At 38.5% G+C, this 14,575-nt stretch overlaps 1 protein-coding gene across 1 annotated transcript in view; it reads left to right on the top strand.

The window, feature by feature from the left end:
• Positions 1–1,458: 1,458 nt before the first annotated feature.
• The window catches only part of St8sia4 (ST8 alpha-N-acetyl-neuraminide alpha-2,8-sialyltransferase 4), an 82,314-nt gene continuing 69,197 nt past the window's right edge, over positions 1,459–14,575 (top strand). The window contains exons 1-2 of the mRNA XM_021198500.2: positions 1,459–1,872; positions 7,962–8,093. Of these exons, the coding sequence (XP_021054159.1) occupies positions 1,478–1,872; positions 7,962–8,093 (527 nt within the window). The 5' untranslated portion in view covers positions 1,459–1,477. The remainder of the gene's footprint in view (positions 1,873–7,961; positions 8,094–14,575) is intronic.

Genomic DNA, 14,575 nt, shown 5'->3' with positions numbered 1-14,575 from the left:
CCTGTCCTGCAGAGATTAGGTTCTCAAAACTTAGGAGACTTAACTTCCTAAACCTCCGATAGAAACGTACACACATAAACAAGGTCTTACCCTAAACTCTGTTGGTTTACTTTTAGAGACCCCAGCAGCTAGGCAAAGGTTCTAGAACCTCGGGTTTTAGGCAAGGGTCATTCATGTCTTTCTATTTAATGCTGTTTCTTGAGTCACTCTGAATTCCTCCTAAGTCCAAAGATACCCAAATCCTGGTGGTGGGCCTTCTCATTTCCTGATGTGGAAAGTGCAAACTTAATGGACAAGCAAAAGCACTGTTCAGTGTGAAGGAGCAGGAAGTCAGACTTCAGGAGCCTCTGGGATCCTGGGGCCAAGGCACACAGATAGGAAGGAGTCTGGTTTCCAGGCTCTGTCTTCGGCTGAGGAAGCGTGTAGATGTTAGGTATGATAAGCCTGAGCAGTCAGCTCTCTTGGATGTGCTGGAAACTAGGAATGGAGAGGTGCTCAGCTAGAATACTCAGAAAGCGCTCCAGCTGCACAATACAATAGAAGTAAGGAAAATGGTAGGCGGGAGGAGAGATGAAAATCAGAGCCCAATACACTTCAGTTGGATTTTCAAGAGGAGCCTGCCTTTCCTGCTTTTTACCCTTCGTTTCTTCTTCCCTTGGATTACAAATGTGTTGGTGGGTGTGCCGGGGGACACTGCCTTTTCTCTGAATTCTGGTTCTCAGTAGTTTAGTTTAAATGGCATTGGACTTGCCTTCACTTCGTGAGGAGTTTCCAAACGACAACGCGTGGGTCACATAAGTGTCCATAATGTTCGTAAGGACGCCTCTGACTTCACTTGCTTACCGCAAGCTTCAAGCTGGGCTACTCATTACCCATCCACTCTGCGGGCGAGATCAGCTCATGGGCTCCTGTGAATAATCATATTTTCCAGATAGAGTTGTGCACTGAATAATGAACGTTCCCCTTCCACTTTCCTGTTGGGTTTCACTGTGCTTCGGTCGGGTTTACTCGCTCATGCGTTTACGTATGTTTAGCAAACACGCTTTGAATGATAGGCTGCCTTCTAGCCATCCTTAGCCCTAGCGGTTGCGTTCCTCTGGTGGGATGAGTCTCTCATCTTTCTCAGATGAGAGGCATGCACTCTTTACATCGGTGTAGTCAGCTGGTGTCGAAGCTGGCGGATCTGGAGCCTTGACGTTTGGGCGTCCTAGGAGACAGTGTGGTTCTGTGTGAGTGTGTGGTTTGGGGGTATGTGCGCAAGAACGCGTCCGCGTGCGACTTAGAGCTTCCTCCACCCGGCATAGTGCAGACCGAGCTCACAATGACTCTCCGAGCAGCCGCCAGCAAAGCAAGGCAACAGCAGCCTCCGCCCCCTCAGCACGGTGATTGGCTGGCCTTGCTTATCGTTTCCCTGCTACGGCGAGGAAAGGGCCAGTGACGCCCCCGAGCCCAGCTGCAGAAGAAACCGCCACCTCCAATGCACAAGGTGTCACATTTGAAAAGAAACCTGAGCCCCAGGGAGGCGGCGCAGAGCGACCCGGGCCCGGCAAGCGCTAACTGCGCGGCAGGGCGCTGGGCAGCGCTGGAGAACCCGGAGAGCTCCACCGCTGAACATCCTAGCGACCTGATTCTGGGATCTCGGCTCCACGCTCCCTTCGCAATTTTCAGATTTCTCCCCCTTGATTATCAACCCAAAACGGAGCCTTTATACCAGAAGGTGCCTGAGCTGGGACAACCAGGACTTTCCCGGGCACCCAAGATGCGCTCCATTAGAAAACGGTGGACCATCTGCACTATAAGTCTACTCCTGATCTTTTATAAGACAAAAGAAATAGCCAGAACTGAGGAGCACCAAGAGACGCAACTCATCGGGTAAATGCATGTTCAAGGATATGACACCAAATCAAGCCATAGTGAAGTGTGCTTAGAGCCGGGAGAGTGACGTTTTTTTGGAGTGCTGTGTGTATTGGTTTGGGCGTGCTTGTGCAGAGTGACATGAATTAAATAACAAAGGCTCTTTGGAGGTGTGTGTGCGTGTTTCCCAGGCTGGTTCTAGGACGAGTTTAACTTGCCCTGTGCAATGGTGGTGTTGGTGTTGGTGGTGGTGGTGGTGGTGGTGGTGGTGGTGGTGAAATATGTATTGGCACAGGGTGCAGCTCACCAAAGAAGTCACTGCAGAAGTGTCAACAAAGAATGTGTGCCCTTGTCATTTTAACACTTGAGCAGAATTCAGAAATGTCTTTACTCCTCAAGCCTTCTCTTTCTTTCCTTCTGTGTCCTGCCAGTATATGAAGACACCATAGAAAGCGGCTTTCTCCAAAGTTTATGGTCACAGAAATGAAATGGGTCTTCTTTACTCTTTTTTGTTTGTTTGTTTTTGTTGGGGGAGGGGACGCCTGTAAGATCTACTTCCTTCCTTCTTTCCTTCCTTCCTTTCTTTCTTGCTTTCTTCCTTTCAAGTTAGACATTTCAGTATCAATAAGGAAAATTCCTTATTCGCTTCTCTACGGATAAAACTCCCGGGTTTCATGGTTACAGTTTTAGAAGGGAACTAGGGACTGCGCCTTTACAGACTATATCTGCTCTTTTTTGAGTTTGTCAAGATGTGTTCAAAATCTCCGCCCCATTAAGTTCTGTAAATATCTCACTTCCTTCCTCTCTCCCCTGGCTTCTCTGCCTTTGAAGTCTATCCAGAGCAGAGCGCCTTGTAACTTCTTTTCTCTGACAAGGCTTGGAAGCGCACATCTGAGGATGTGGTCCTGTTGTCAACTCTGTTAAAAGTCCTGTTTCGGAAATCCTTCCAAGTCTGGAGGTTTCCGCAGTCGGAAACTGCACTGGCTGAGATTTCCTTCTGTTTTTAAATTGTCTCTGACATCTTTGAAAGGAAGAAGGATGCTTTGGCATTCTTGTGTGTGCGCGGTTTGGGGGGGGGGGAACGGAGCTTCTCAAACACACACTAGGAAACTTTACTCAGTTCTTTTCTTAATATCCCCGCTCCTCTCTGAGTAATCAGTCACAATTAAGTGAGTAAGACGCAGGTGTATCCTCCCGGAAGGACTTGCTATTCTGCATAAAGCTAGCCTAATAGTACTAGGCTCAAAGGGGACTCTAGGAGAAAGGAACGCTAATAAGGAGTGGGCCGAATGGTCCTTATGCTTCAACAAACCTATTCAAGGTCTGTATGAGAGGGAAAATAAATAAATAAAAAGAATTAGGTGAAGTCGTTTACCTAGAAGTGGATGGTTGGGAAATCCATGTCAATGGTGGAAAAGAAAAATTGGGAAGGGTGTGAACATCCCCAGCAGACCTGTTTTTGCCAGGCAGACAAAGGGGTCTTGAAGGTGGTGAACCGGTACGTGGGGATTCCTGGGAGAGGCGGAGGCTGGGGCTTGCGAATCCAGGCTCTTTGTTCCCTTCGGAACTGATTGGGTTCCAGGGAGCCGGCGCTGAGACAAAGCGGCCAAGCTTCTACAGGACTCCAGTGGTTTGGGACCCTAGCGAGCAGGAGTGGGCGTGGCGATGAGCACTATGTCCAAACCCTGCAAAGGAATCATTCCCTTGCTCGGATAAATTGTCTCCAGGAAGGAGGCCTGTATCCTGGCTACCCCAAAGGAAAATATCAGATCCAGGACACTCCACGTTTCACAGTGACATTTCTTCTGTGGTCTTTTCTGGAAATCAAGGGAGGGTTGGCACAGCCCTGGCATAAGAGGAGCTGCAGCCCCTCAGCCACATGGTGACTGGGTTAGCTCTACTGAGCTGTGCCTCCGCACCCTTTGCAAACTGAGCTGCCAGTTCTTTTTTCCCAGTTCCTATGAGAAGGCTTGAAGCCAGCGCTTGAGTTATCAAAACAGGAAGAGAGGTGTGCCCAGTGCCGGTGTCTACCCTTTCTTCTACGAGAACTAGTAGTCAGAGCAGGATAATGAGAAAATGTGTGTGTGTGTGTGTGTGTGTGTGTGTGCATCATTTCAGAAAGAAGTAAGCCTGCCTTCATTTGTGACAGCCAAGCAAACAAACAAAAAAATTCACGTTCAAAGCTCCTCCTCTTTAATTAAAGCCCCCAGCAACTGCAGCTTTTTTGAACAAGGCAGAGACAGTCTTCACCCACGTGCTGGAGAAATCCTGACTGCTCTGGGCATCCAGACTCAGGCACAGGGTGAGGCCAGTGTTACCAAGAGCAGTGTAGGATAGCTGGGGTCTCTGGATGTTCATCCCCTTTTGACCTGAGTGAAATGTTGGGGGGGGGGGGAGCTTGTGACCTGAGCACATGATTTCTTTCAACTCCCCAAGGCCTCTGGTGGAACACTTGATTCATCAGCTAACCCACCATCTCTCTGTGAAAGCTTACTGGGAGGCCAGTTTTGAAATGACTTAAAGAGTAAAGGGGCTCTGGAGGCCAGATCAAAGCTTCATTTAAAAGTGAGACGATAGAGACAGGCTACAGCCTTTGGGGGGCACTGCATACCTTACAGGCTGGCAGTAGCTCCAACCAAGTCCTTTAATCTTACATTCCCCTGAGTTCAGAGTCCCCACCACCATGAGTATTTCCCACTAGATAGATGGGTGGTTTCTCTATCCAACCACTTCTTTAGCAGAGTCCCCACTCACAGCCAATGGAGCACCACTCACTCTTCAGCATCAAATACCCATTGTATGCAGAAAGGAAAGTAGTAGCTGAGAAAGGTTGCTGTCCTCTATTTCCGGAGGAGCCTCAGCATTGTGTTCAACAAGAGTAGGGGATTACTCCCTATAGTGTGAGTGACAATCACTGACCACCTGAAGTTGCCATTTCCTTCTGGATAGACTTTATTGATAGACAGATATTGTTAATGCATTTACCTCGGATCACTGGTAGTATTAAGTGGATTGTTCTTGAGTTACTTTCTCCCACAGGCTTTTCACTACTTTTTCATGTTTGGCATGCTCACCAGAATATACTGGAAATGGATTTTAAGATTCCCACATGCACTACTACTTGAGCAAACCTTTCTAGTGAGGAAAGAATTTGAAAGTGTGGCAAAGTTAAATGATGTATAGATGCCACTTTTGGTGAGACTCCCTGAAACTTACTTGGCAGATCTAAAATGAGACTTCAGTATACTTATTCATGTCTTTTTTTCCCCTCAAGGCTCTTCCCATTGTATTAATAGACAATCAACAGTTTTGAATTCTGCCATGTATAAGCTTGATAGTAAAGCTAAACACCAGTGCTTAGATTATAACTGCACAGAACAACTTACTTTTAAATTGTTTCAAAGTAGAAGATGGGTTTGTAAAACAGTATCCCATCATTTGCCCTTTAATTCCAAGATTAATTTTTCAATTACAGTACATACACTATATCTCATCTTCATTGGTTTGATACTTTTAAAATATTGAGTTACTCCCTGCTTGAGTTCAGACTTAGTTTGATTCAAGTCTTTTGTCAATATGTTTTTTTAAAAGTTTAAATTAATGAAGAATCTTAATCTAGTCACATTCATTCCAAAGCTAAGTAATCAAAGTCCTAAGTCCTAAAATACTAAGATACTGAGACCTAATATCCAAAAGTGTATTTAATCACATTTGTTGCATATCTCAGAATTGACAATATAAATTATTGCAAAGACAGAAACTCATACCAAAGAGAAAACAATAACAAAAGATTGTAGATATTAACAAACATAAGTACAGATATTCTTAAGAGTGGGATCTTGTGTAATATCATCTTTGTTGAATTTTCACAACACCATAGGATCAGAAACACTATCCAATCTCATTCTTTAGTGCTGAGTGATTTCTTTGATGTCATTTTTTCTTTCCTTTTTAAAAGTGCATGTTGAATGTTTTGTAGATATTTCTATGCAAAAAAAGTGTTTTCAGTGCAGCTGTTTGGAGGTCATGTCCAAACTAGAATGAGAAGCAAACAGTGGGTGGCAATATTCTTCATGCCTTGAATTCATGGGAAGGGAATCTTTCTTCAGAAAGTAAAACCAAGATCATGTACAAAAATATCCTTTGGAAACTGCTTAAGTTTGCAAGAACAACAAAAATGTATGCCTTATAGGGTTAGATGATTCCTTTGAGTGTAAAAGAGAAGTTTGACTACTAGTGCCCATTTCCATTCAAGGTTCTTTCCAATGATAAAAGCCTGACCTATGGCCAATCATCAATTTAATAGAAGCTGCTCAAACAGGGAAGTGCCAGTGTTCTCAGAATATGCATTTGTCCTTTTAAGGTGCCATAAGACTAAGTATATCATCATAAAGACCATTGTACAGGTAGGAATTATATTCATTATTAAGTGCCACAATTCTATATCAATTTTAAAAAATCAATTGCATGAATAATTTTAACACCATAAAAATAGACTAGGTCTCAAAATTATTATTTGAACCTTAGCAACCTATGGTAGAAAAAAATGATATTGGCAGTCATTAATGGAGTGATGATTGGAAAGATCTTTGCCTCTTCCCATAAAAAATAATGATAATTTATGCCCGCTTAAAGGTGTACACCAAAGTGCGAAGGTTAACTTCCGTGCACATCCACAATCTTACTCATATGCAATTATTATCATTAGAAGTATAATATGAAAATTGACAACTCCATCACTGCATAGCAAAATGTGTTCTGTTTCCTAACACCTTAGCTGACCTCTGTAAAATGACTATTATTAGCCTTGAAAAGACATGCAAATGTGTAATTTTCATCAGTAGAACTGTGTAAAAATATTAATTTTGTAGAGTTTCAAATTTCACAGGGAGTGTTCTTTCATATGATTTCATAAGTTGCACAGGGAGTTACTTCAAATTAAAATTACATATTAAGAAAATAATGCAAAGCAAGTACCAAACTTTTAGCCTCCAGTTTTGGAATCACCTAACAGCTGTTAAAAGGCAGTGTTTCTACTGGTGGAGAGAATACACTAGGTCTCACACACATACTCATTCTTGGTGGTTTTAAACAAGCACAATACTTTTTAGCAATGCTATTAGCAGGAAATAGTTAAAAGCAGTACAGATATTGAAAAGTCTAAACGTTTTCTTCCTCTGTCATAGTTGATTGCCTTCTGTAATTATCTGAATCTTTTTTTTTTTTACCAGAAATCACAAAGACAAACATCTATTTAATAGTGAACTGCTTAGATCTACAGGTCTTCATACTATAAATGACACGAAAAATGTTTCTCTCCATCATACACGGGCCAACCTCCTAACATTACCAGTTCACTCGGTGTACTAGTCAATGGTATATTAGAGATGACTGACTGTAAGAATCAGTTACTGTTCGTACAATACGAAGGCAATGGACATATGAACTGAAGGAATTTTCTTCTCTGTTTCCTGTGAGTCTCATCTTTACAATGTTACAAACCAACTCTTTTTAAATCGGCACTTAATCGATGCTTGAAAAGTTACTTTGTTATACAGAAAACCCTATAACCATCATGGTTCCTTCATATTAAATAATGTTATTGCTGTTTGTCAAGGTTAAGACCACAGTGACCTTACTGATGTAGTGCCCAAGAACACAATGCAAATGCACCATAAAATCAATTACACATGCAGATCTGCTGTGCACATGATTTTCTTAGTAGTCCTCAGCAAAGTATATTTCCAGTTCTATTATATGTCTTCTTTGAAACAAAATTAATCTTGACAGCAAAAGTTATAGGCTTGTAGAGGAAGTAACTGACCAAACGTCCTGCCTCTTATTGTCTAAGTAGCAGTGGGGGGAGCTGGTATTGTAGCTTTGATGAGAGTTATATTTTCTTAAAAAACACGAGGTATGTATATATGAAAGATAGAATATTTTTCAAAAAAGAGGGGGTAGAGGTTTACTATAATAATGTCTACTTTTCTACTAACTTATGAAAATAATATCACATGCTTACACCTTAATGTAAATATAATCATGTATGGTGTCACTTAAGCAAAACGCTTCTGATTTTCACACAGCTGGCCTGTCTGTCTTTTCAGAGATGGTGAACTGTGTTTGAGCAGATCACTTGTCAACAGCTCTGATAAAATCATCCGGAAGGCTGGCTCCACCATCTTCCAACATTCTGTACAAGGCTGGAAAATCAATTCTTCTTTAGTCCTGGAGATAAGGTGAGGTTCTGTAATAAGTTGAAAACCATCACATCATGTCCTTAAAGAAGCTGGGTTTGGCAAATGTATACTGAACACTTGATTTATGGCTTAAGTGTAAATGCTTAATGAAAAAGTGGATCAGCTATATTTAATGTTCCTCATGGAAGAATGTGGAACCATTAAAACAAAGTCATTGAATAGTCACTTTTTAATTCAAGGATGATGGAATTTTTAATATACTATCCCATTATCAATAGAGCAAAATATTGAGCTAGGTACTAACCTTTTACATAATTTTATTCCATGGCATGGAATGAACATTCATTTTAAGAATAATTTTCTTACTTTTCCGTATTGAGATATAATTTGATCTGACATTTAACTGCATAGAACAGAGGTTCCTCGACACCTATTGTGTTTTAAATGTAGATTGATTTGATTTATTAAATGGTTATGCTGGTATAAGCTCATGTGGCAAAGGGAATAAAACATCAGAAAATAAGCTTGCTACAGTTCTGGTTTGGTCTTTTCCACACAGACATTTTAAGCTAAAATGAAATAAACCCAATGACTCCTCAGATCCATTGCAGCACTCACTTCTATCTCAATTCTATAATAAAGGAGAAAATGAGCTATACATTCCCAAATATAGAGAGGGAAAGAATCTGATTTTCCTTACACTTTCATTCCATCTCTGGTTTGGTTGGTAGGCTTAAATTAGATTATTTTCGTAATTCAGAACTTGAGAAGCTTGGGAGAACATATGTCTTATATACAAAATCATTGCTTTCTTTAGTGTTGATGAAATACTAAATATATAAATATCTCATTAGTGAGATAATAACATAGAAATGTTGTTGATGGTATCTGACTGATGGAGAAGTGAGGGTCTCATTTATGTCGCAGCCTGGTGTTTTTGCCCTCACTTGATTCCTATATCATCTCTCTATCTCTCTGGCTCCCATATCTTTACAATTACAACTTAAAAGAAAAAGTGGTCAGGCAAGAAAAGAGTCACGGAAGGTGAGGTTGCATGGATGGGGTAAAGGACATACAGAACAAAATTACAATACTTTGCTTAGCATGTCTAGCCAAGCTTAAAATGTGTTATGGATGTGAAAATTTTCAGAGTTTATTAATTGAATAGTACTCCTTCATAATTAATATATCAGTCCATGCATTCCTAATATCTTTTCAAATATGAATAATATATGTATTCATGGAACATTACATTTGCAGTTAGCTTTATAGTAAGGTATCCAGTCTAAACACATTAAATACAAACCGACTGTAGTGCTTCATCTGATGGAACTTTACAAACTAATGAAGGCTGCAATTGTAGTTGTGAGGTGAGCTGTTTCAGCTAAGAGCTGCTACTATGAATGAAATGTTAGTACCCGCTATGTTTGTATTGTTCCTCTTCACAGGCTAAGAGGTAAACAATACAACAGTGAACAAATATTGAATAATATATACAAAGGTGTCATTTGCAAGGAAAGAATAATTTGTAAGTTCATTATTGTGCAATGTGCAAACAGTTCATAAAAATTACAATTGCCTCTGGCAGCAGTGACTACTGAGTATTAATCAGTTTGACACCTGTAATAAAAGATTGAGGGTATGAAAATATCTTGTTGTTAGGCTCAGGATTCACAAGTCTGTGGTTGGCAAGCATGTCTGTGAGAGGGTGGCTGGGTCATGTTCAGGTTTTTCAAAATTCTACATTGAATTTTTTTTTTTTTATTTTTTGTTTTAAATAGTTGAATCCTGCCTTAGAGTCTTGTTTATTTTTAAATTACCATTATATTTATAATGTTCTGATGATATTTCTAGTAAATGATCTGTTAATTTGCATTAACATGTGTAATAGTTGTGTAGGTCATTTCGTTCTATTATTGGTTGTGAATTTTGTTTGTACTCTTTAGTCCTTCTGCTGGTTGGTCTGCAACTTTGATAAACACATCAGTGGTAAGTTAGTAAACAATTGTATGGTGGTGAATGGTCTCAGATGGTTTGAATTCATTGTACTTTGAAGTATCCACAAAGTTTAAGGAATTAAAGCACTTTATAGGCATATTCTCAATCAATATTATTACCTTGTTCTTAATGGCTTCATTGTATTGTGAAGATTTTGTTAATATTATGTTTTTAAGAGATGACACATTTAAGTTTCATTACTTGTGACTAAATCTGTGAACGTTGTCAGCTTCTGTCTACCATCTGTCTCAACCTATTTTCTGTATTTTGGTTCTTTATTTTCTCAGTTTTCATATATTAACAAAACCCTAAAAAATACAATGCCAAATAAGGGTATAGAGACATATGATCTCGGCTTTCCTCCTCCAAACAGTCTAGCCAATAATTAGTGAAATATTTTGATTCTTAGTACAATATTTCTTAATCATATAAGACTACTAATTAAACATAAGTGCAGGTTTATATGTGTTTCATGTTAAAAAAAACATGCTGTTCCATTTATACATTTCTTTCATGGAAAATGGCACATACAATCTTACACCATCTTTTACCTACTGTGTTCAGCAAGTGACAATAATGTTACTTGTAGCTGAAGGAGCATATTTAGCAGGGGCAAACAGTCCCCTTTACTGCTTTATTTTAAAGTGCCCACCCTTTAATAGAGCAAGTTGTGAAAGATCATATTTTAGTAATAAATATAGAGTGCTTCTTTATGAAGTACATGGTATATTTTTGCATTAAAAATAAAAATAAATTTTGATCATCCAGTTTTACCAAATTCATAGCCAAGTATGAAATAGGTGAAGTTAAAAAAACAAAACAAAAACAAAAAACAAACAAACAAACAAACAAACAAAAAAACAGTAAGCCCAGCATGGTGGTGCATGCCTTTAATCCAAGCACTTGGGAGGCAGAGGCAGGCGAATTTCTGAGTTCAAGGCCAGCCTGGTCTACAAAGTGAGTTCCAGGACAGCCAGGGTTACCTAGAGAAACCCTGTCTCGAAAAACAAAAGCAAAACCCCCCAAAAACAAAAAACAAAAAACAAAACCAAAAACAAACAAACAAACAAACAAACAAAAACCAGTGTTCCTCACATGTTTGGGAATAATTTTAGTTTTCATGTGATGGGATTGCTTAGGATTTTTTCTTTTTCAGATTACAATATCTTTCTCATAACCTTTTTCTAAGCCCCAACTCACTAAGTTATAAAAAGACTTCATTTAGGAAAAGTCATGTAAGGATTTTTCTTTCATTTCGTAGGCACAATAAAGCACACAGAAATGTCAAAGTTGTTTCCTTTTCTCTCAGTGAGCTGTGTTATTGTCAATNAATATGTTATTTTTCACCATCAAATTTAGACACACTGATCCTCTCCTCTATTCTAATAAATTGAAACTACTTGCATTCCGATATGTATGTCTGTATATATACAACCTAGCTTGACTTTCAACTTAAAATGTGTTCCTGCTATACGATGTGTTACTCAATGCCTCTGGTGAGACAAATGCACTTTTAGTGAAATTGCAGTTGCTACATCACAGATTGTTGGTACAAAATATATGGAGAAGGAAGAGTGGCATGTGGTGGTGGGTTAGCTCTATTTAACATTTCAAAAATAAAAACAATGAGTAGTAAATTAAGCCTCCAGGCCCCTGCAGCTGCTGTTGTAGCCGTGGTTGGTATCGAAAGGGAAGTTCTGGTTGAAGATTCAGTTGAGCAATTTCTGTATAGAATCTTTCCTGGCAGTTTAACAGTCCACAAACCCTTTGGTTAAAACCAACTTTGCTTTTTAGAAAAAAAAAATATTTTTTGTGACTAATATTTTTAGTCTCATTGAAAACGAAACGTTTTAATTTTTTTTCAGTTACCATTCATTTTAAAATAGTTGCTGTAAAGTCGATGTTAGCTTAACTAAAAAGGTATGAAGTTAAATCAGAGTGACCAAATGACAGCTGAAGAGCTAAGAAATCTCTTGTGCTTTCTTTCTTTACTTTTTAAATACCAAACACAATCCCTGACTTTAAATATCTGTTACTGGCTTGGCCACCTATTGATAAAACTTGAAAAGTTACAGCTTGAACACTAAATAAACACTTTTGCTGAACTCAGAATCTGTGAGTTTGGAAGTAAAGCTGAGTTTCCCTTTGTTTCTCAAGCAAGTTTGCCCACTCTGGTGTTAAAATTAAAATCATATTGTGTCCTAAAGGAAACCATTCATGTCTTTCTGATGAAACCTAAAAGTTTTTCAGTTTACTCTAAGAAGAGCATTTCTTGTTTCCTGTGGTATTTAGGTAATTACATTTATGTAATATTTTTCTCCCTCCATACATTCATCGTTTAAGTGATGACTGTCTTTTGGAAATTCACAGAATTTCTTATGTTCCATTGCATATATAAGCTAATAAAATGATTTTATCCTTCTAAAGTGAGAAGAAGTGCTGTACTTCTAATTCACAATATTGTTCATTCATAGTAATTACCAACATCTTATGCACTTTTATCAACAATCTTATCTTCAATAACTTTTCATGCATAAATTTCAGCCCCAAATTGGGAATAAAATGTTTTTTAAACTTAAGGAGTAAAGCATTCAATAATCATTAAAAATACTTCAAAGTCCTTTTCTTTTAAATTTTCCAGGTTAAAATTGCACATTCTACATTAAATATGTTTTAAATTTTATCAACAAGCTTTTTTTAATTTTTAATTTTCATTAGTTTAGAACATTTGGATTTTCATTGCTTTAAAAGGTACTTTGTTAAATTTTTTTTTGACTGATGCTTTGTAATAAATTACTGCTAAACCTATCACTCAGAATTAGGAGGATTTGTAACATTGGCATATGTGCTTAACTTTAGCTCATTGACTATTTTCTCCCGAAAGTTAGTAAGCCTACATACTTTAATATTTTGTTTAACTTTAGAAGCACCATTCAGACTTCCCCCCTAAGGGTGTGTAAAGCACTGGTGTTCTGCTTACGTGTGCATCACATTTTGAAATGATTTGGCTTCTAAGTATCTATTACCAAGAAAAAGACACTTCTGTAGGAAAGTCCCTCTTGCCAGTTCACAAACCAGCAAGTGCAAAGTTTTGATGCCGTGAAAGGAGTTTCACTTTTGGATTTCTAAGCTACAGAACCTTCTTTAATACCTACAGCTCCAATCTATTCATTTCAAGCTGCCAAATATGCTACTGCTTTTGAGCACAATCTTTAAATGCATCTGTGACAACCCATTTCAGTTTTGTTCAAAGGGAAATGGTCACATCACCCTCTTCGATGATTTAACCACATCCGTGCAGTCTTTATCTTCAAGACAACCTTGTCATCTTCACAGCAAACAAAAAGTGTTAAAATATAGGTGTCAAGCTCTTCTCATTCCCCCCCCCCCAGGCAATTAAACGGTAGTTAATTAATGAGTATGGAAGACTATGGTGCCACTTTGATAGTAGATGTTACTGTTTGTGGAGAATGACTAGATTCTTGCAATGTTTTGTTCTTAGTAGTGAAACTTACTCAGTGTCATAGAGCATACACCATATTAGCACAAAAGGAAAATATGTCTCTTTTATCTTACATATTACTCTCAGGAACTGACTTTTATCCCTGTGAAGCTGGAAGCTTTACTTAAGAGCACATTGGTAAATAACATCTGTCTTTCCAGCCTCTGCTTCAGAATTTTTCAGATTGCTTCTTGCTGCTTTGTGATTGGTAGCTTTGGAATTAAATCATCTTGGACTCTTGTAGGCCATATCCTAAGTTTTTGTCAATATTATTTCCTCAAAAGCTACTTGATCTTGGTGTATTAGTTACAAGCATGAATGGATCCTTCCAAAGATTTCTCCTGAACACAGACTTCTTTTTAGTATTTTAAAACCATACTAAATCAACCCTCCATCCCATAATTCAATAACAGATAGCCCTTGGGATCAGCTAAATCTCTCATTGTACATGGAAAGATAATTTATCACTTTTGTTTGGACAGCTATAATTTATATTCACATTTCTTACCAAGCAGGGTGCAGGGAAAGATGATAGCTACAAATTGCATAGCCTCACAGTTTGGATCACAGAGCTTGTCAAGACACAGATTTATTTCCTCACTCCCTGCCACCTGGCTACTTCATGTCTGATTCTCCTATTTTAGCACCTTCAAAAAACAACGGTTAAATACTTTTAAACCAGTTTTCCATGACCAGTCAATTTATTATGTACAATATTAAGCTTTCAAAGTTTAAAAGACAAACCACATTATCGGGTGCATTTTCTCTAATGCCACATTTCTCCTGAACTCCACACAGTTATGACGATTTTCCCATAGTCTGTCACCTATTTAGAATATGCACATATTTATATTTGTTCAGCACCTTATAGCTTATGATTAATATGTACAAAAGATATAGGAAGAGTTAAATTTTAGTAAAAGATTAATGTAAAGTGCAGTGATGAGATGAGTTAGAATTCTGTTCCTTTCATACATTCACACACAAGAGCATTCACATCCAATTTAAAAAGATCAACCCA

The sequence above is a fragment of the Mus pahari genome, chromosome 5 (assembly GCF_900095145.1).
Source record: "Mus pahari chromosome 5, PAHARI_EIJ_v1.1, whole genome shotgun sequence".
Lineage (NCBI taxonomy): Eukaryota > Metazoa > Chordata > Mammalia > Rodentia > Muridae > Mus > Mus pahari.
Note: the sequence above shows the minus strand (reverse complement) of the source record. Positions and strands in the feature narration are given on the sequence as shown.